This window comes from Epinephelus moara, chromosome 20 (genome assembly GCF_006386435.1).
Source record: "Epinephelus moara isolate mb chromosome 20, YSFRI_EMoa_1.0, whole genome shotgun sequence".
Classification (NCBI taxonomy): Eukaryota; Metazoa; Chordata; class Actinopteri; order Perciformes; family Serranidae; genus Epinephelus; species Epinephelus moara.
The window spans coordinates 36,734,403-36,756,266 of NC_065525.1; the positions used below are offsets into that span (position 1 = coordinate 36,734,403).

Below are 21,864 nucleotides of genomic sequence, written 5' to 3' on the forward strand. Positions count from 1 at the left end.
TATATGTATATTTACGTATCTCTATGTGGAGTGGGAGGGTTGGGTTTTCTCTTTTCTTTTTGTTTTCTGTTTTGGATCTTTGTTGTTTTTAACCTCTGTGAGGCACTTTGTGTTACTGTTGTATGAAAAGTGCCATATAAATAAAGTTGATTTGATTTGAAATCATTATTTTCATTAAGAAATAATGAATCTATTAATTTGCGGCCCCTAAAGAATGGAAACGTTTAAAATTAATGATTCTCTGTGCACATACACGTTTTGGTTGGCTAGGGTGATGCCATGTAGGTTCAAAACTGGCTTGGTTTTCAGGTCAGATGGATGTGACACGAAGAAAAGTAACGCCAACACAAATGCAACGCAGAATCAGTCTAATTAACTATATATTCATATATATTTGATAAAAAGGTAACTGTTTAGTAACGCACTTACTTTAAGAGTACCATCCTACTAACCTCAGCCTGTGGCGGGTGGAGTTTGTCCTCCATCACTCACACACTGTCCCTCTTGTAAGAGCGCGCGCAGTTTGACCCCACCCCTCTCGTGCCGCAACGAGCGCGTGCGGTGCAATTTGAGCAACATCTTACATCTCATCTCACAACATCTGCAGCACGACACAGTCACACGGAGCTATTGTGTATTTATCTGTGGGGTTACAGGTTTGTGCTCCGCTCGGTATTCTGTCGTTTTACAACCATGTTATCTGATTTGTTTCTGTGTGAGCAGCTCTGTGTGTGAAACACGGACTGAGGTTTGAGAAGATGCGAAATGTCGGAGGAGAATGACCTCACCTGTGTGGATATCCTACATCTCGTAAACACAGAGAGAAACAGCCTCGGAGGATAAAAGTGGAGCAAATGGACGGACGCACAGAGAAGCAGGAGCCGGGGGATGCTGCTGCTGCTGCTGCTGCCGCCGCTGCCGCTGCTGCCATCGTCGTTGGGAACGAAGCGGAGAGCAAGCAAGTGCAGGAGGAAAAGTCCGGTGTGACCGGCCGGAATTACCTGGACACCTGCCCCGTTTGCCACCTGAACTTTCACAGCCGAGAGCCCAAACTTCTGCCGTGTCTGCACTCTTTCTGCAAGAAATGCTTACCTTCACCATCCAGGAATCTGGCCATGGCAGAGCCGCCAAACTCCCAGGTTGAGAGCGCGAGCAAACCACGTGAGTCACTTTGTTTACAAACAATGACCATGGATCGATTAAAGGGTATCACCCTCCCTGCATGCAATCAGTGTGGCTCTGTAAAGCTGCCGGGCTTGAGTGCATACATCAGACTATCAATATCTGGTGTCATGTGTCAGTTATGTCATCAATAAAAGCACATGCATGGCCAGTGTTGCTGATTTTGACCCACATGTGTGACTCTGTTTGATTTCAGTGAATGTGATCCGCTGTCCGGTGTGCAGGCAGGAGTGCATGGAGGTAGATGTGATGGAGAATGCCTTTGTGAAGGACTCAGTTGAAGCTCCCAGCAGCACAGTGGAGAGGACGGTGCAGGTTAGTGACAAAATGCATAACCATATGGGGGCAGCGTTGCTACTAGTTTGAGTCAGGGCTGTTATATTCCTACATGATGAGCAAGAGAGGATTTGAAGTGGGAAAACTGAGGTTCTTTTCACTTCACAGGTGTCGGTACTTCAATATGTCTTTCATTTACTCTGACATAGGGCTGGGTCATATGGACAAAAATTCATGTCTAGGTATTGACAGGCGGATATACACTATTAGGTACACCTGTTCAAATGCTTGTTAATGCAAATGGATAATCAGCCAATCATGTGGCAGCAACTTCATGCATATAGGCATGTAGACATGGTGAAGACGACCTGCTGAAGTTCAGACCGTACAGCAGCAGAAGACCACACCAGGTGCCACTCCTGTCAGCTANGTTCAGGCTGGTGGTGGTGGTGTAATGGTGTGGGGGATATTTTCTTGGCACACTTTGGGCCCCTTAGTACCAACTGAGCATGGTTTATGACCACAGTGTACCCATCTTCTGATGGCTACTTCCAGCAGGATAACGCACCATGTCACAAAGCTCAAATCATCTCAAACTGGTTTCTTGAACATGAATGAGTTCACTGTACTCCAGTGGCCTCCACAGTCACCAGACCTCAGTCCAATAGAGCACCTTTGGGATGTGGTGGAACGGGAGATTCTCATCATGGATGTGCAGCTGACAAATCTGCAGCAACTGTGTGATGTCATCATGTCAATATGGACCAACATCTCTGAGGAATGTTTCCAGCACCTTGTTGAATCTATGCCACAAAGAATAAAGGCAGTTCTGAAGACAAAAGGGGTCCAAACTGGTACTAAAAAAGTAAATTTAATGTAGCACATGCAACATATAGACCGACAATTAACAGACAGGTTAAACAGAGGAGCAGCTCTGTGTCTCTGAGTGAATGAGTGGGGTGGAGCTGTGCAGAGAGTGTGAGAGAGGAGAGATGCACACTGGTATGGAACACAACTTGACCCTATATTGATATAAACATTGTCTAAATTTATATCTTGCTTGAAAATATATTGATATATCGTATATAGTTGTTGTATCGCCAGCCCCACCCTGACATTATCTTTGCTGATTGGATCTATCAAATGAGGCCCAGCATCTCTCCAACATGTTACCTGCCCACCAAAAATGTATCATCCTCTGATGCATGTCTCATCTACCTGCAGCTCTGTATGACCTGTGATGACAACACTGAAGCCGCCGGCTTTTGTGTGGACTGTGTCGAGTACCTCTGTGTCACCTGTGTGGAGGCCCACCAAAGAGTCAAATTTACCAAAGACCACACCATCAGACAGAAGGCCGAAGTATCACAAGGTATTCTCACCAGTGATTTCAGTTTTCTGTTCTTTGAATTACTCGTGGTGTTTCCATGACAAAGAAAAGAGCTATTATAAGCTCAGTGCTGCAGATGTCACACTTTGCTCTGGCTCTTGTATTAAACTTATAACAGATTTTTTTTTTTTTTTAGGGGTAAATGCATAAAAAGGACAGTCCACTAAACATGACCCAGCATTCAGTGTGTCAAAAATCGAATCACCTTGGCACCTGCAGCAATATTTTACATTCTTGACTAATATTGTTTGAAGTAACCTTTACGCTTATCCACCAAGAATGGTGAAACTTAATATTTTTAATGGCCCAGATGGTACACCGAAATTTTTCATCTTACCCAGAATAAAAGCAATTTTGTGGTAATTGGAGCAAATGAAACCTTCACACTAAGTTAAATAATGGAACACATTGCTCATTAAGTGCTGCACGATTCAAATTAAATTAAAACCTTCAGATGTGTGGTTTGAAAAGAAGCAAAAGTCAAAGGGTTATTATCAAGGGCGTCACATGTAAGAACAGAAATTACTTGCACAGAGGAAAAGGCCGAATGACGATGAACCTTTTGTTGTTTTCCAGAGGTCCATGGTGTGTCGGCTCAGAGGCCGATGTTCTGTGACATCCACAAACAAGAGCCGCTGAAGCTGTTCTGTGAGACCTGTGACCTGCTAACCTGCCGCGACTGCCAGCTAGTGAAGCACAAGGACCACAAGTACAGTCACAATTTATAGTATAATACATCTATGCCATATAAAGGTTCAGTTTTGTTTGACATTACAATTAAGGGAGCACTATACGACATTCAGGGCATTCATAAAACAACTATTTGCTATGTAAATGTAACCCGTGGACTCTAGTGTTGTCTGCATTGTGTTGATATGAAGAGGCCAAGACTGTGGATATCTCTGGAGGTGATCTCCGTTTATTCCTGACAACTGACAGCAAGAGATAAAAACAAAATCCTCCATCAATTATGACCATATGAACTTGAGCCCCTCTCCGATGGAGTGCAACAGCAAAAGGGCGGCCATGATACATTCAATTCAATACAATAAAACACAGAAAACATACCTGACAGGAAGAGGTTAAAAACAAAATCCTCCGACAATAACAACCATATAAACTCAAGCCCCTGCACAAACTAAGTGACACAGGAATATGTTAGCATATTATACAATAAGTTTAGGCTAAAAAAACTTCAGTTTAACAGCGCTAAAACACAGAAATTACTACGAGAGCAATGTCACTTACCTCTCCCATGGAGTCCAACAGCAAAAGGGGAGAGGTAAGGCAGGAGACACCCCTTTATAGGTGGGATAGACTAAAAAATTAACTTCTAAACATAGCTTAACAGCACTAAAACATGGAAATTATTACAAGAGCAATGCCACTTACCTCTCCCATGCAAAAAGGGGAGAGGTAAGGTGGGAGAAACCCCTTTATAGGTGGGATAGGCTAAAAAATGAACTTCTAAACATAGCGTAACAGCACTAAAACATGGAAATTACTACAAGAGCAATGCCACTTACCTCTCCTATGCAAAAAGGGGAGAGGTAAGGCAGGAGACACACCTTTATAGGGGAGGTACCCCCAAATTTTGTGTAATTATAATACTTGATATCACAAATGCACATTTGAATTTGTTACACATATTACTGCTGTATAGTTGAGCCTGTTACATGAAGATATAGTGGTGGAAAGGTGTTCTGAGCATAAAATTAAGTCACACTACCTCTGTGTGTTTTGAAATCAGAGCTCCTCGTTTCGTTGTTGTGGTAGACGGTCTGGCTGCACGTGCCTGTCAGTGCATCTAAATCCTGTGTGTGTAACACTGGTATTGAAACTAGGGATGCACGATAATATCGGCATGTCGTCGGTACATTGAAAAGTATTGTATTTCATGTCTCCATCTGCTGGTTGGCCATCACAATAAGAGAATGCATGCATAATATGATGTTGATTCCGCTACAGAAGAAACTTGACAATCACTAAAATTAGGTAGGGAAAAAACGGGATAAATAGGTATCGGTTATTGACCAAATAAGTTGTCCGGCATACCTGATATCGGCAAAAAATCCAATATTGTCCATTCCTAATTAGGGCAGTGTTGTTGCAGAAGTGAAGCGCCTACCCTTTAGGGCTCACACCGTTAGCTCTGTCAGTACCATGAAAGTTTCTTTATGCTTCTGCGTACACTTGACGCAACGTGCACACAGTTGCTGTGTGCCTATCACAGTTCTGCGTCCTATTGGTCTCTGTCGCTATGCAATTCCCCGCCAAAGCCCTTGGGGGCACTGTGTTTTTTTATATACCTACCTAGACTCTGTGACATCTATGGTCGTTGCTCGTTCATTGTTTGTTTTATCTTCCGGCTTGGCTCTAGTCAAAGTAAAGATGGCGACCAAGAGAGAAAGACTGTTGCTGAAGCTCGAAATGATTGACATTGAACAACAAATGCGCTTATTACAAATGTTACGACGACAACGAAGAGAGGGGCGACTGTGCCGATGGTCTGTGCCCATTGAATGGCTCGAGGCAGTTTTGTGGTAATGCAGCAGGAAGTGAAACCTTGCAGAATGACGGAAATGATGTAGTTTGAAGGACCAATCATAGCTCTTGCGGTCTGCGTTGGGTCTGCCTTGCCTTGACGCGGGGTTACAATTTTTTGGAGGTGCACGTTGCATCTCTGTTGGTCGCAGAGGGACGCAACGCCTCTGCAAAGCCCTCTGCGTCATAGGTGCGCAGAAGCATAAACCTTGCTTTACCGTTTTTTGCACTGTTCATGCTGTTAGCATTGTTAGCAGCTAGCCGCTATCAGTGTCACTGAACCATTGTTAGTCTTAGGCTTGCTGCTGTAAATCACATCGTCCTCATATCCAAGTTGAAGAGGCACGTTCACTGTCAGTATTGTACCCACTGACGTAATATGTTCTTATTGGATTAGCTACCAGTTCCTTGAAGATGCTTATAGAAACCACAAACAGCACATGGAGAGCATGACCCATCAGCTGCAGGAGAAACAGAAACTGATCGAAGAGGTGTCTAACTCCATAAACAGTGGGTATGTATTACAACACCACACGATTATATATGTCAAGTGTGCAGAATTTAAACAAAAGTTGAACGCACTCATGGTTTACAGAACTGTGAGCCATTTTGTTCTTCCCCATGACCTCTGAATTTTATGAACAAGAACAACTGTTTAAGGATAAAGGAATGCACGATTCCAGTAATAAAAAGATGTTTGTAAAGTGTGTTTGCTTTGCATAGAATTGGTCAAATTTGAAAGCTTATTGATGGTTGTGTGTAATTATGTTTTTCAGACTTGTTCAGGTTGATCAGAACCGCACGTCTGTTCATAATGAAATAAAGAAATCCATCTGCAGTTTGATCCTGGAGATAAACAAGAAGGGCAAGATGCTAGTTAATCAACTAGAGGTATGAGAAAAGCTTCTAAATATATCACAAATATCATAAAACTGTGTTGTTTATGAGCTGCATGCTGCAGACCTGTAGATTGCTGTGGTGTTGTTTCCAGAGGAACATTACTTGCATGCAAACTCCGTTGACTGTCTTACCCCGAGGCCCAGAGCGCATACCCTCGAGCTGTTTGAACACTGCAGATGTTCACTTATTCATGTTTTCCAGGCTGTAACAAAGGATCACGAGACTGTCCTGCGAAAACAACAGGAGGACATCGGCTATCTATCCAGACACCTGGATCATGTCATCAACTTCACCAAATGGGCCACAGCCAGGAATGGGGGCACGGCCCTCTTGTACTGTAAACGTTTGGTGAGGCCTGTCTGATCATTTATCCACTATCTCATCACAGTCCTGTTTTTTCCCCCAACATGAACCTCAGCTCTGAAAGCCAGTTAGGAGCGTGGTCTATCTTGGACGTGATGAAGTGGGAACATATGCCTTTTGTAACACACAGGCGTCCTCCTCTAAAAATTATTAATAACATCCCTTCTGTTGCAGATTCTGTTTCAGATTGGAAACCTCCTGAGGGCAAAATGTAGTACCTCGTTCATACCACAGAGCACTGTACGCTTCCAGAGTCGATCCTCTTACTGGGCCTCAAATGTTGATCTGGGTAAGACATGAACAAATGTCTCTGTTATGGAAGCTTATCCAGAATCCCCAGAATACATTTCTCTTGGTCAGGGCACTGTTTTCATTGTGAGTTTTCTGTTTTTGTAGTTTTTGAGAGCTTTAAACCTCAACCAAATTTTACTGTACTGTATTACTGGATGACTTTAAGAGTGTTGTTGAACTGGTTAACTGCTACACAATCTCTAACCACACAATAAAAGCCACACTGATCATATTATTGATTGGTATTTCTGTAGATACGTTTAACTAAAGCTCGCTACTGTTGAAAAGCATTTTCAAATACGTGCCAAATAGCCAGAAGAAAATGTCTGCATTGTATGTTTCTGCAAACCACAAATGTGTTACATTTTCATGTTTCAAACGCATCATAATGTTCCCTGAAGTCAAGTAAAACAGGGGATGATTGATAATGTGATATCTAGGTGAGACACCTGTCAAGCTGCAGACCACTGTTTGAGACCAACAAACAGCACTGGTTGTTTTGTAAGCCAGTCATTGCTGTGTTTTTTTTTTCCTACTTAAATGTTTATCTACTGGTGGCACAGTGGCGCAGTGGTTAGCATTGTTGCCTCACAGCAAGAGGGTTCCTGGTTCAAGCCTAGGGTGGGGGAGCCCCCCTGTGCGGAGTTTGCATGTCCTCCCATGTCAGCGTGGGTTTTCTCGGAGTACTCCCGCTTCCTCCCACAGTCCAAAGACACGCAGGTTAATTGGTGAATGGTTGTCTGTCTCTATGTGTCAGCTCTGTGAAAGTCTGGTGACCTGTCCAGGGTGTACCCTGCCTCTCACCCAATGTCAGCTGCCCCTGTGACCCCCAACAGGATAAGCGGTTACAGGAAATAAATGAATATTTATTTAGCATACAACCATAAGTATCATTTAGAACAACTTACAACAATCTTTCCACAATCAAAAAGGTGAAGAGAAAAACTGAGCAAAAAGTGTAAAAAGTAGAACAGTCATGGTTACAAATGTCCAATTTTTAAAGAATGTTTATTTATTAGTTAGTCCAGATGTTTTTTCCACTGTCATAAATCATCTGTTTCTCCTGTTTACTAACTAAAAGCACAAAGCATAGCACACATCTCCTATAATTTCATCCATTGTTCTATATCAGGGGATTTAGTCTTGTGCCAATTCCTTGTTATTGCCTTAATGCTAGTTATCAGGAATATCTTGGCCACATATTTATCATAATCCATGACACAATCATTTATATTCCCAAGGTAAGTGACTTTGCAGTAATATCCCAGAATCTCTTAAGAATTTCTTTGTAACATTCACCATTTCCCAGAATTGGTGTAGCTTGTACATTCCTGAAAAATATGTGTGTGGTTTGCCTCTCTATTCCCACATATTCGCCAACATGGTTGTTGTGACCCAGCTGTTTCATTGCTGTGTTTTCAGTGGCTTTTTAGGCACTAAGTGTGGTTGGTTTTTAATGACCTATTGCTGTGAAACCATTGGGGATAGTGCCACAAAAATTGCTTCCTTTTTTAGTCTTGATTGTGCCACCAAAAGCTGTTGTTTTTTTACAGAGATATTGATGTGTTTCCACCTGTGAATGTGCCACCAAAACCAATTGGTTTTTATTGAGACATAGCTGCGTTTCCACCCAGGAGAGTGCTGTGAAAGTGGTTGTTTTTTACGAAGACATTACTGCATTTCCAGCTTGGATAGTGCCACCAAAAGCAGTTCATTTTACCAAGCCATTGCTGTGTTTTCACCTGGGATAATGTCACAAAAGTGATTGTTTTTTAGCAAGACATCGCAGTGTTTTTACTGGGGACAGATCCACAAAAAGCGGCTGTTTTATACTAAGACATTAGTATAGCGGATAGCGCCATGAACAGTGATTGTTTTCACCGAGACATTGCTGCATTTCCAGTCTTGATTGTGCCACAACAAGCTGTTGTTTTTTACCGAGACATCACTGTGTTTCCACAGGGGATAGTGCCACGAAAAGCAGTTGTTTTAAGCCAAAAACATGATCTTTTCCACACATCTTTTGTGTGTTTAAACCTAACCAGTCATTAACCGCAGCATTGTTAAAATATAAGGTTTTAACGTATCTGCTACATAATAATGCACAAATGTATCATTTGCAGAAACATACAATGCCAACATTGATTCTGGTGATTGGGTTGCTTATAAAACAAGCATAACAACAAAGATAGTGGCAGATTATGTTAATATGACAAACCTTGCATAAAGCTGTCACATGCCTTTTGTCATGATTATCTGTCACTTGAGAGTTTCCTGTTTGACGTTAGAACTCGATGATTCAATAGTTGCACTGTCTGGACAGCATCAAAATGGAATAGCGAGTGGTTAAGATTGGATTTTATATCATCGTAAATTAAATATCTTTGGGTTTTGGAATGTAAAAACAAGCCAATTGAATACATGCCACTGGGCTCTGGGAACTTGTGAGGGACATTTTTTTCATATCACTAAACCCATTTTAACAGATTAATTGAAATATAACCAATGACATAACTGATAAAAGCCGTAGTTGTGTCCCTAATTGGTTTTCCCCCTCTATAGCCCCCAAAGTTTCCACATAACTGCACAAACTTTCTCTTTCCACAGTTTTCTGCAGAAGATTATATTTTCATCCCTAATTGTTATGCTCCTCCTGTCTCTGTGTGTATGTTCCCTCAGGCTCTTTAGTGGTGGAGAGTGTACCAGGCCACCAGCTGGGCGGTTTTCAGGGTATCCCTCATCAGCTCTCCCACCCTGGGCAGGGCCCCTCAGGCTCACCCCACAGCTTTGCCCTGGGAGCACCCCATAGTACTCTGGCTCAGCTCCAGATGCAGGTGGACAAGCTCAACCCGCAGGCCAACTGGCAGCCCCAACCACCTCCTCCACCCTGGACGTGGTACCAGAGCGTCCGGCTACAGCGAACCATTCCAGGGCCTCTGCAAGGAGGCTCTCCCTCCCACACTATGCTTCCCCAACCAGGCCGCAGGTTTATGGTGCCTCCTGCCAACCACGTCAGCCCAACTAGCAGCCTACCGAGCCCTGGGTTTACGCCCCAGGTTGGTGCACGCCTCTGTGTGTGAGTGTGCATGTGTCGCTCGTGTCCGTTTGACTGACAACCCCTCTTAACGAGCACTGACAGAGGATGGTATTGTCCTAAATAGAGCTGACAGCCTTCACATCCTGGGCAATTTATGTCTTTCCTTGTCAAGATGGATTTTAGTCTTGGACGCGCTTATGACTCAAAGTCATAAAATAAAACAGCTAAATCTGCAGTGCGACAGCAGCCAACATGTGACAGAGAACGGGCCCAAGATTCCATAAGAAAAGGCTTGATATTATCTCGTCATCCAAGTTGTTTAGTCTAGTTCACGGGGTGTTTTGGTTCCAGCTCTGAAGTATAGGCTTGTACGCAGGACAATACTGGCGTGTGAAGTGCACACTTACGTTGTGTCACACTGATGTGAACAAGCTGTTATAGCTGCATAATGAACTCTTGAATGTTCTCAGTTGGAAAGAAATATAACAGTGTGTTGTGTGTTTTACTGCAGATTGTGTCATGATAGTGCTGAGTACATATTAGATCAAGATGTAGTAGGTTTTTAGATTGTGTTCTGGGTGCTTTAGTTGTTTTTCTTTATACGTCACTATGGTGCAATCAACTTAAAGATATTTAAGGATAACTGACAAGTCTATAATTTTAACTGTAGAGCCTGTCTGCTGTTATTTTGTCTCGAGTTATTTTATTGTTATGCCGTAGTGCAACTGTAAGAGCAGATTAATGTGAAAAAATTACCTCAGAGTGTTCATTTAATCTTGATAAATAGAAGAGCTGACATGATGAGGCAAGTTCATTTCATACTGTTGTGAAATAAATGAAAACCAAAGGCTTCCTGGAAGGTTTGCAAAAACAGTGACTGCATTCTCTAGAGTGGTTAGTAATAAAGCCCCTTAAAACTTGGTTTCAAATCTTAGGTATTAAAGTAAGTACAGTAAATGTCCGTGACTTAATAAGCAGAGTTTAACACACAGAAACTGTGTGTGGGTGTAGATTTATTAGATTTTATCAGCATGCAATGTCATGTAAAATAACAAAAACTGTTTTGACTTTGGCTGAACATTTTGTGTTAGTGTTGGACCTCGTGGCTCATAGTAACAGGCTGATGGAGAGAATAGGTTGCTCAGTACTAAGGTAAGTATATGTGAATTGGTGTAACTGCAGTGTAGTGTTATGTGTTAAAAAAAAATGTTGGTATGGTCCTTTAAAGGGACAGTTCACCCCAAAATCAAAAATGAAGCATAAGGTTAGGTCAGGCAGGACACAGTGTCAAGCTCAGCTCACATCTCAGCTACATCAGCTGATCTCAAACAGCCCAATCAGCTGATGGAGCAGCTGATTGATGGAAGGGGGTCAGCTGATAGATCACAATCCCTTTCTATGCAACAAATTGTTGAATCTCATTCAGGGTGCCCTATTTAAACTGCTCTGGCCTGCCTACTGTTGCTGCTTCCTCTGCAAGCTGCTTTGCAACCCGCCTCCAACCCAGCTCCTCCTTTTCATGCTGTGTCTGACTTATCAATGTCATTTCTGTTTGTCATTGATGCTGCTCTGTTCTGTTCCTGGGGGGCCTTTGCTGCTGCTCTCCCTGCCATAGGATTTCCATGTAGGCGCATAGAAGAGCAGGGAGATGTGCTCTTTCCGCCTTAGGCTTTCCTCGTTTGCACATTGAAGGGCAGACAAGTGTGCTCTCTTTGCCTTAAGGCTGTCCATGTAGGTGCATGGAAGGGCAGAGAGATGTGTTTTCTCCACCTTCGGCCTTCTCTGTAGCCAGAGAGGCCCCTGAGCAGAGCCATACTGCCAAATATAATACTGCAAATGGAAATAAAGTTTTCTTTAATAAAGTGTTCCTGGCTGAAATACATGTTTCTCCTCTTATCTGTAGTGCTATTCATGATTCCAGATTGTTTTGATGTGAGTTGCCGAGTGTTGGAGATATTGGCTGTAGAGATGTCTGGCACTTTATTATATCTCCATCGCACGGGAACTCACACCAAAGCAATCTAGATTGGAAAAAAAGCACGACAAGTAAAAGGAAATATCTGTGCTTTTGATTTTGTGGTGAACTGTCCCTTTAGGTGCATCTGAACCAACCTAAATTAGACACATGCATTTGAATTTTGTAGGAGGAGAAAGATGAGCTGCACCTGCAAAGTTAAAGCTACAATAAACCAAAAATAACTCTTAGGCAGGATCAGCCTGGAACTTCTGAGTGTTTTGTTGATGGTTAAGTCCTCTGTGTTCCGGTTGTTGCCAGGTGGCGTCGACCCACGCAGCCAGTGACAGGGTAATGAAAACACACTCTTTCATCTTCACCTCCATCATCACATGCTTACAGACGCTGACAGGAATGTAGGATGAAAATGACTGCAGCACTTCTATCCATCTTCCTGTGTCTCTGTCTTGTAGCCTCTGAGGGGGATGGGAAGCAGCTCCAGCTACCAACCCAAACCTGTGGACGTGTTTTCCTCCTCACCTCTGTACACCCAGATAACACCACTGCCCATCAATGGCGGCGTCAGTTCACCTCAATCACGACAGACGGCAAGTGACTCCATCCAATAATGTCAGTTTTGTTTATATACATTATGTTAACAGTGTAGTAAACAATTTGCAATACTGTGTTCAGATTGAACCTACGTATCTGACTAGGAGGAGTGACTCAGGTGGTCCCATCTATATACTGAAACCTAACTATCCCCAGAGCCTGCCACCTTCTTTGCTACACAGAAATGGTATGTCTGGACCATCATAATTTGTAATTTGCACATTGTATGTATTGCTGTATTCTTGATGGAGGATTTTTATTTCTCTCAAGTGCAAGGACAGCAGAACTCACTAGGGTACACTGCTGTATCCCAGGAGGAGAAACCAGGGTAAGGCGACAGCTGTGTACAGTCGTCCCTTTGGGCCATTGGTCTCTCCAGTGAATTTGGCTTTACTCTAATTGGTTCATGCCTTGCTCCCAAGGACTGTGACATGGAAACCTCCAGAAACACACCAGGCGAGCGGAGCAGTGGGCTCAGCTGTGAAAAAAAGACGAAGATCGTCACCAGGGCCCATCATTGTCATCAAAGACGAGCCAGATGATGACGGCAGCTACGTAAGAAGACAATGGATTATTAATACAGTCCAGTGACTATTCTATTTATAGTGTAGACTAGATTCTTGCAGATGCTTTTAGCAAAATCTTAGTACTGTTGGAAGACAGCAAATTTTAAAAACAGCCCAGTCGTTTGTGCACACCACAAAACATCAGAAATACTTTATACTTTATTCCACTTCATTCCACTGGCCCATTTCATACATATCATATCAGCGTTTCTAAAGTGACTATGGATATGAGCTGACTGTCATCAGGAGATGGAGGGGATGATGGATGGCTTGTCACTGAGGTAAGATGCCTGCTAAGCTGCAGACCACTGTTTGAGACCAGCAAACAACAAAACCGGTTATGATTTAGTGAGTCAGTGTCGTGGTTTTGGGGCCTTTTTAGGCACTAAACGTGGGCGACCTGTTGCTGCTTTTCCAGTGTGGATAGTGCCACAAGGAGTGGTTGTTTTCATTTAAAAGTATGGTCTTTTCCTAACCATAACCAAGTGGCTTTAGTGCCTAAACCTAGCCACACGTTAACCACAGCGTAGACGTGAAGTTTCAACATATCCAACACATAAAAACATGCAAATGTAACCTAACTGGTTTGCAGAAATGTATAATAGCAACTTTTTTTTCTGGCGATGGGGTTGTAAGAAAACAGAGTATGAGTTTAAATGAAAATTGCGGGTTATTACAACTTTAATAGCTACAAATGCAACTTTTGGTTACCATAACACTGCCTCACCGCAGTAATTAATGAGATCTGGGAACACAGATATTATCTATCAAACAGGACAAGAAACATAAGCAGTGAGACAGGTTGTAAAAAAGCCCACAGCTGAGTTAATTTGGAGGTAAAACCAGAAGTGATGGCACCTGAAGTATCAGTGATAATCCCTTATTGGACAGAAAAGTTGTCTGTGTGGAGATGGCAATTACTGTGGATCAAAGTTAAGCCCCTTTTTGGTTTAACTTTGATCAGAGTTGTTTTTCTCTCTGTGGATTCCAGGTACAAGCCAACCAAAGAGCCAGCCTCCCCGACAGCACAGGTGACCAACCCCAAATCAGTGCCCATGGTGAGGGGAACAAAGTCTCTACCCCTCTTCAAAGCACAAACGACAAACCCCATAGCCCCTCACAGCCTCCGAGCAGCCCACAGGACCAGAGTAAGACTAATGCTGCAAATGGCATCCGTTCACTGGGAGGAGAGCAGCAGGTAGAGCAGCACCGAGCTCCACTGGAAGACTCTAATGAAGCCTTGTGTGCTGTGTGTCAAACCGGGGGAGAGCTGCTGTGCTGCGATAAGTGTCCCAAGGTTTTTCACCTTTCGTGCCATGTTCCCACTCTCCTCAAATCTCTCAGGCAAGCTTTGACAGGGGAAATTAATTTATTTATGGTCTCAGATGAAACCCCATAACTCATGTTTGCACTAGAATCAAAGAAATATGGTGTTCTGTGGAAAGAAAACCCTTCAGCTAATAAGAACGAGTCTCTTTTTGACAAGTTTTATTTCACCTTTTGGTGTGAGGCTTTCATCTGAGAGCAGAATTATGTACTTGTTAATGTATGTTCCTGCTTAGTGGCTTTTGCATTGAGTCTCTGGGCTGTCTCTTTACAGTGGGGAATGGTTTTGCTCTTTCTGCCGTGACCTGTTAGTGCCTGAGATGGAGTACGACTGTGAAAGCAAACCTGAAGCCAAAGCAGTAAAGAAGGAGCCAGGATCTGAAGGAGGATTTCCCCCTGTGGACAAACGAGTCAGTACGCTTTTTTAAAAATGATCCCAGTTTGTAGTTTCATCCACAGCAAACACAGTACTCAAAGTCTGTCTATATCCTTAAGTATAACCTTTTCGAGCTTGTTAGCCCAACTAACTCATATTTTCCTTGTTTCAACTGGTGGTCTAGCACACATATCGCTTTTTCTACTGTCCAGCAACTATATTGTGTATCACAAGAATAAGATGTAGTGATTGTATTGAGGAAAATCTCAGATTTACAAGACATACAATGGCGTGTGAAGCAGTGCATTTGAAAAGCAACCAACATCACACTCTGTAGAGTGCAGATATTTGCCAGGTGTGTCTGGGGGCATGTGGGTGGAGAGCACGGAGTGCAGGGCAGGCTGTGTCCAAAGTGTTTGCATGGGAGTAGTGGAATGAATACAAACCACAGATGTCTTACCTTGGCAAGCAAATCTGAACAGGAACAATTCCTAAACACTAAAAATGTTAAAGGCCAATTTCAAAGTGGAAATGCTAGTAAAAGAATCCGCCAGCACATCACCACATGACCACCACGTATGTTGCTGCTAGATTCCAAACTGAAGCAGTTGCTGCTCCACCTGGCCAGTTTAAGGGGAACAACGCCCATTTTTTCATGTTGATATATGTCGTTCCTGTGGCCTATGACAGTCCAAAAATACCAACATGAACAGCTCTCTCCAAATCCAAAAACTAGAGAGCCAAAACTCACACTTGTGATGTCATACGTTGTAAAATCTGGAGCTGCTCCATAGATGATGAATTGGTAAAGGTGTTCTAGATGACACTGAGAGCACTCAGGGGAATGTTCTGAGTAAACGTTTTCTGTTTCAGAACTGAGAACACTACAACAGAATAAAGCTCATTTGGGTATAAAAAAAGAAACAAATACTCGGTGGGTTCACAAAATCAGGCTCCCATTTATTGTCTATGGAGCAGATCCAGACTTAATACCCTATGACATCACAAGTTTGAGACTTAAGGGAGATTTATACTTGTGCAGCAGACCCTACACCGTAGACTACAAACGTGGCCTACGCCGGTGTGAGCATTTTTACTTGTGCGGTGGTGTCTCTGTGTCATACTGCAGTTACTCCTCCAAACCACTAGTCGGCGGCGGGGGTTTCTGTGAATGGCTGTAAAGTTTAGTTGATTCAAAACACACATTAAACGTGGCTTAATAGCGACAGTTTCAAACACAAGTACACAAATCGGCTCCATTATAACTCACAGCATTCACAGACAAAACACTAATGTTTTTAGCACAAGCCTGTGGCATTTTACATTGTGTAAATTAGCCTGGCGACAAGCAGAGATTTCCTCTGCTCATATTAAAGGATAACTTCGGTATTTTTCAACCTGGGCCCTATTTCCACATGTGTATGTATGCGTATGATTCATAGGTACAACTCGTTTTAAAACTGGTTCAGTATTGAGGGAGGCGGATGCAGCCGGGAGCCGCAAAACGAGCTAAAACGGTAACGGGGGCAAATGCGTCCTGTATAAGTTTGCGCATCAAAAGTGTTTTTTTTTTTTTTCGCCACTGACCGGTTCAGATCACCAGTGCTATCTCTGTAAATGGCATACTAAACATTTCCCTTACCTCTGGGCTGTGTGTGACGTCATCTCGCGAGAGCTTTGCTCCACTGTGTCTGTAGCTCTCTCTCTCTACTCGTGGGACAGCCGTTTTCTTGAGGAAGAGGTGTTTCGGGATTGGATGTCTTCTCTTCTTCGGCAGTAGTCATCTTGGGAGAAGTGAGCACTGCAGACCCGATGGTCTGCAAGGCGCAGTGTCTGGACAGGAGTGTTAACATCCATTTGTAGCACAACTAGCCACAACTTCAGCATCTCGCCGTCCGACAAAGGCAGCCTATGGAAGCTGTACGGGGTGTTGTGCGGCATCCTGTTCTTGCAATTCGGATAAGCACAAACACGAACCATTGTTTACAATCGATGCAGTAAAACTCTCAACTGTACTCCGGGACAACCAGCGGCGCTCAGCATGGCTCCTCTGTTTTCTTCCGGCAACAAGCAAAGCTCTCGCGAGATGACGTTACAGTCCAGAGGTAAGGGAAACGCTTAGTACACTATTTACAGAGATAGCACTGGCGATCTGAACCAGTGAGTGGCGAAAAAAAAAAACACTTTTGATGCGCAAACTTATACGTGAGTGGCGAAAAAAAAAAACACTTTTGATGCGCAAACTTATACGGGACCTATTTGCCCCCGTTACTGTTTTAGCTCGTTTTGCGGCTGCCGGCTGCATCCGCCTCCCTCAATACTGAACCAATTTTAAAACGAGTTGTACCTATGAATCATACGCACACATACACATGGGGAAATAGGGCCCAGGTTGAAAAATACCGAAGTTATCCTTTAAGGCACGATAAATCCTGAAGTATAAATCCTGAAGTATAAATCCCAAAAGCATTAAACATTCACAAGACTTAAAATGCTATTTTTGTGGAGGCTTTATTGTCTTCACGATTTATTGTTTCTTATCTGTGAAATTAAAGTAAATAAAAGCCTCGTTTCCACCGAGGGAAATGGTTTCAGCTTACAAATATAGACAGGAGGTCTGCGTCACCGTGACATGTAGTTACATTTTTGAGGAGGTGCATGTCAGGCTATGGTGTAAGGTATAGCGTAGGCTCTACGTTGACACAGAGCCTACGCCTTAGGTACAGCGCAGAAGTATAAATACTGCATAACCTCTCTGGTTTCTGACTGTAAGAGAGAATAGCTCACAAAAAAATCACAAATATTGATTGAACTTTCTAGGCCATGGAAATAACATGATAGAATTCTTCATTCAGGTGGTGTTCCCCTTTAAGAGGGTTTAAGATGCAGCATTCAGTGACTGTATAAAAGTTAGTACAAAAAGGGTTTTCAAAAGTTGTGAATCACCGCTAACACAAGAGGTACAAGAGCACGCAGTCAGAAATGTGCACAGAGAATATTAGGCTGATGGATCCAGTAGTGCGCAAGATTAGCTGCGAACAAACAGACACACACAACTGAACTCTTGATTAGCAGCTTGACGCAGTGATTTAACAACAGCTAAGACTTATAGTTAGACACAAAGCAGATCAGTTTCCAGTTATGAGAGGCAAACCTCACCAATATGCTACTCGTGTCTGATTCAGTAAGTAAGCAGATGCAATAGGCTAAAGATTGGAAAACTGTATTTGATTCCTCAGTTATGTGCTGACATGTATTATGTATTTTTCTCCCCCTGCAGAAGTGTGAGAGGCTGTTGCTGCACTTGTTTTGCAACGAGCTGAGTTCAGACTTTCAAGGGCCTGCATCCCCCTCGGTGAGTCTGGAAGCTTAGCTGACTACGGGCGAAAAGTTCACAGGATTAACGTCACATGGAGTTAACGTAACTGTAATTTTAATGATGTGTAATATGCAGTATTTGTCAGTAAATACAGAAACATTATTAATCAGGTGCTGTAAATACACAGGGATTTGTGTTGCTGACAGAGACCTTGTATTTGTTATTACACAGAGTGGATGAACATTAAGAATTATAGATTATAAACTATAAATTACAGTAATTACAACTCTATATTTGTGTGCAGCACAGAGAATTACCTCTGTTTATTATAAACCTTCACATAACAAAATGGGGTGAAAATCCTTCGTCTCTAGTGCACAATTTATATACTGTACATGAGACATTAATCATGACTTTACTTCAACATCTTCCCATGACGTTTTATTGTTTAATTATCTCTCCCTTCCTAAATACTGTAGGTATGTGCAAATAACATGCTGACTGTAAAGGGACCGGTGAATCTTTCCGCTGTGAAGAAACGACTGGAGGCGAAGCAGAGTGTGTGCTATCAGAGCCCTGCAGAGTTTGTATCAGACATCAGGCTCGTCTTGGGAAGCCATGCAGTCCTCAGTGAGGTATTGTGAAGAGAATTAAATGCAGAAAGCCTTTTTCCCCCCAGTATAATTCAGCTCATGTCACCTGGTTGTCTTTTCTTGGTCCCCAGGCTGACACAGAGGCCGCCATGGCAGGCAGGAAGCTCAAAGAGCTGTTTGAGGAGCACCTGAGGATCACCTTCCCTGACCAGACCTTTCCAGAAATCAAACTGGAGATGATACCTACAACCCTGTCTGACTCTCTCCTCTCACCTCTTGACAATATTTCCCAGCCTGCAAAGCGTCAGCGCACATGTTCAGACTCCCAGGATACATCGAGATGTCCCAGTGGAGAGGAGGGAGTAGTATGAAAGCACAAATGAATCGCTTGACAACACTGCCAGCACCAGCTTATATGTGGTGTGTTACATGTAATTACAAACATTTAAGACACACAGTCACCTTCAGGTCACCAAAAATGTTTTATAATTATTGATTAAATGTACAGCAAGCAACGAACGATGATGCAGGGCAACAAATTAGCTCTATTTTCTGGACTGAACTGCGAAACAGCTGTTGCATTTGTTTTGACTCTGAACAAGCTTGAAGATTCCGACTACAGTTCCTGCAAGAATACACACATGCAGCACATTTGGGTGTTTACAGGGTACAAGTTGTCAGTTCGCTGTCACTAACTGATACGTCTGCTCTCAGTAGATACATTCATTGACACTGAGCTATAGACGCTGTCATCAGGTCCGCTGTGTTTTTCCTGTTTAGCGCTCCATGTGTAAATATAGAAGTTATCAGAGGAAGGGTGATAATCATCCGCTTTGATGTTTGTGGTCTATCTTATGCGGAATAAGATGTGTTTCAGGGCCCCTCGAGGCCAGTGAAATGAAAAACATCAAAGCAGTCAAAGCTGTTTGATAAAACCCAAGACTGTTTAAGATGTTACACTGTCACACATCATTACACAATATTTCTGCCTGAGCTCATTTGTCAGGCTTTTATAGTGCAGAGCTGCAGATCTGATGTTGTAAAGCTAAATGTTATGTCCAATTTTATTTATTTGTGTTTATTTAATAAAAGACTTTAGGATTTTATTGTGAAGAGTTAAGCACACTGCAAAGTGAGACTCTGTTTTTACTGAGATCACTTTAGTTGAGGAACATTTTCTCCACACACTCAGCATTGTGAGCTGTTTTCTTAAAACATCCAAGAGCCAGGACATTCAGCCATAAACCTACTCGCATGCAAGTCAGCTTGCAGGTGTTTACAGGGTAAAATAAAACATGATAGCTCACATCTGAGTTATGATTCTGGGAAATGATTAATGTTATAAACCTCCTTCACCCTATAAATGCATGTTAATGGAGTCTATTAATGTCCCACTGGAAGAAATGTTTTACTCCCCTCTTTACAACGTTAGAGCTAAGCAAAGCCACTTTCTCCTTTAACAAGTGTCTACAGTTGTGTTGACTAACACTGAACGAGTCCTTTGGGCCCCACGGGGCAGGCCTCTGACTGCCTGGCTGTGTTAGTGGCCCTCTGCTGATTGACACAGACGTGGCAAGACAAGCTTTGTGGAGCTTCAAAGGAACTGTACCGCACCCCCACAACAAGATTAACACTGTTTGAATGCGACCTCGACCACTCCAATTTCCTCCACCTCAGGAGCTGGGAGGTCAGCTCACGCTGCTGTTTCTTGTTAAAGCCTAAATATAGATCGGAGGTGGAGTGAAGGTCTGGTTGTTTCTGGAAAGCAGGCATGAGAAGTTGCCCTCAGATGTTCACTGTGCTCCAGGCAGCTAGGTATATAATCCAACGCTGATCTGACTCTCATTGTGGCCGTTCTTTATTCGTTGTACGGCTTCTAAAGGCTTATTATCTCTTTCCTACATTACGCTGAGGCAAAGATAAGATTAGAGAAAGCAGTAAAGGGGGCTCTTTGTTGTGATAAGTGTAACATCACAGAGTGCAGGGGTTGCCACATCCTTGACTGATAAATGTCTGCAGGAACCATATCTTTGCTGCCATAGCAACAGTCTACTTCTAACCTAGAGGTCTCACTGCACAGTTTAAACATGCTTCCAGGACTATGAAAGTGTTTCTGCATGATTTACTTCATATAATACAATATTTAAGATCATTTTTCAAGGTATGCTGTCGTGTTTTTGATTTGAAAATGGTGTTTTTGTACCAAGTCTGACTCACGGCCCTTACCTGCACGTCATCTCCCCTCCCTTTCCTGTCAATCTTCAGCTGCACTATCAAAAAAAGATAATAAAAACCCAACAATAATCTTAAATAAAATAATAGAAAACCTGCTAATCCATTACAACAATTGCTGTGTCTGCTTTTGTTGTTGTCAGGGTTAAATCGCTGGTGCAATTATTGCCCCACTACTTTCCAACCGTGAAGTAAAAGACAAAAATAAAAGCAGACATGTTCACTGTGATGGATTACCTCCTCCAACAAGTTCCCTGCAAGCTCATTTTTACACCACAGTGGGATGTTTTGAAGTGGGTTTTATTAGAAAAAAGGGAGCTCAATACTGAAAAAGGCAGCTGTGTTTTCTAAATAAGGAAGATACATGACATAAAACTGCAAAATCTCCACTACCCTAAGTCAGGCCTGCGGTAGTGGCACTATATAGAGAAATAAATGGAGGCACGTGGCCGTCTGGAAAGTCTAAATAACATTCATGAATGTATATTATGCATTTTAATGGAGTACAACTTTCAAAACACCGGTATGGTCCATTAAAATGTGGTCGTATAGAAAGACTGTTAACAGAGTAGGAGACGTAGACTGCTGGACTGAGGAGAGATTGAGACACGACTTGTCGCACACTACACTTAAACAGTGCCGTTACCCATTTATAACTGCCATATACTTGTGGGCTTTCCTGTATGCCTGCGGTGTCCTGATATCAAGTCCTTGGTGATGTTTCTAGACTGGCTAGACTGGTGGTGGAGACATGTGGCTCTGATTAGAAGATCATTTAACCTCTCTCTGTCACCATGCCCAGAGTCAGTAGACTGATTGAATTTGCAGAGTTGGTACAAAATGTTTATAATGCAGTCTAGCAATTATTTCTCAGCTCCTTGCCAATTCCGGTAGACTGGTGTG

At 42.7% G+C, this 21,864-nt stretch overlaps 1 protein-coding gene across 2 annotated transcripts in view; it reads left to right on the forward strand.

Annotated features, from left to right (window-relative positions):
- The window catches only part of LOC126408061 (transcription intermediary factor 1-alpha-like), a 39,372-nt gene extending 18,407 nt beyond the window's left edge, over nucleotides 1-20,965 (forward strand). Inside the window, exons 2-20 of one of the 2 annotated variants that reach the window (XM_050073419.1) lie at nucleotides 724-1,161; nucleotides 1,379-1,497; nucleotides 2,683-2,830; nucleotides 3,425-3,557; nucleotides 5,790-5,906; nucleotides 6,169-6,283; nucleotides 6,494-6,640; nucleotides 6,830-6,944; nucleotides 9,626-10,002; nucleotides 12,259-12,288; nucleotides 12,411-12,545; nucleotides 12,631-12,736; nucleotides 12,820-12,877; nucleotides 12,972-13,104; nucleotides 14,107-14,459; nucleotides 14,716-14,851; nucleotides 18,098-18,172; nucleotides 18,616-18,771; nucleotides 18,861-20,965. In XM_050073419.1, the coding sequence (XP_049929376.1) occupies nucleotides 855-1,161; nucleotides 1,379-1,497; nucleotides 2,683-2,830; nucleotides 3,425-3,557; nucleotides 5,790-5,906; nucleotides 6,169-6,283; nucleotides 6,494-6,640; nucleotides 6,830-6,944; nucleotides 9,626-10,002; nucleotides 12,259-12,288; nucleotides 12,411-12,545; nucleotides 12,631-12,736; nucleotides 12,820-12,877; nucleotides 12,972-13,104; nucleotides 14,107-14,459; nucleotides 14,716-14,851; nucleotides 18,098-18,172; nucleotides 18,616-18,771; nucleotides 18,861-19,100 (3,000 nt within the window). In that variant the 5' untranslated portion in view covers nucleotides 724-854 and the 3' untranslated portion in view covers nucleotides 19,101-20,965. The remainder of the gene's footprint in view (nucleotides 1-723; nucleotides 1,162-1,378; nucleotides 1,498-2,682; nucleotides 2,831-3,424; nucleotides 3,558-5,789; nucleotides 5,907-6,168; nucleotides 6,284-6,493; nucleotides 6,641-6,829; nucleotides 6,945-9,625; nucleotides 10,003-12,258; nucleotides 12,289-12,410; nucleotides 12,546-12,630; nucleotides 12,737-12,819; nucleotides 12,878-12,971; nucleotides 13,105-14,106; nucleotides 14,460-14,715; nucleotides 14,852-18,097; nucleotides 18,173-18,615; nucleotides 18,772-18,860) is intronic. The other variant, XM_050073420.1, reaches the window with a different exon arrangement.
- The last annotated feature ends 899 nt before the right edge of the window (nucleotides 20,966-21,864 follow it).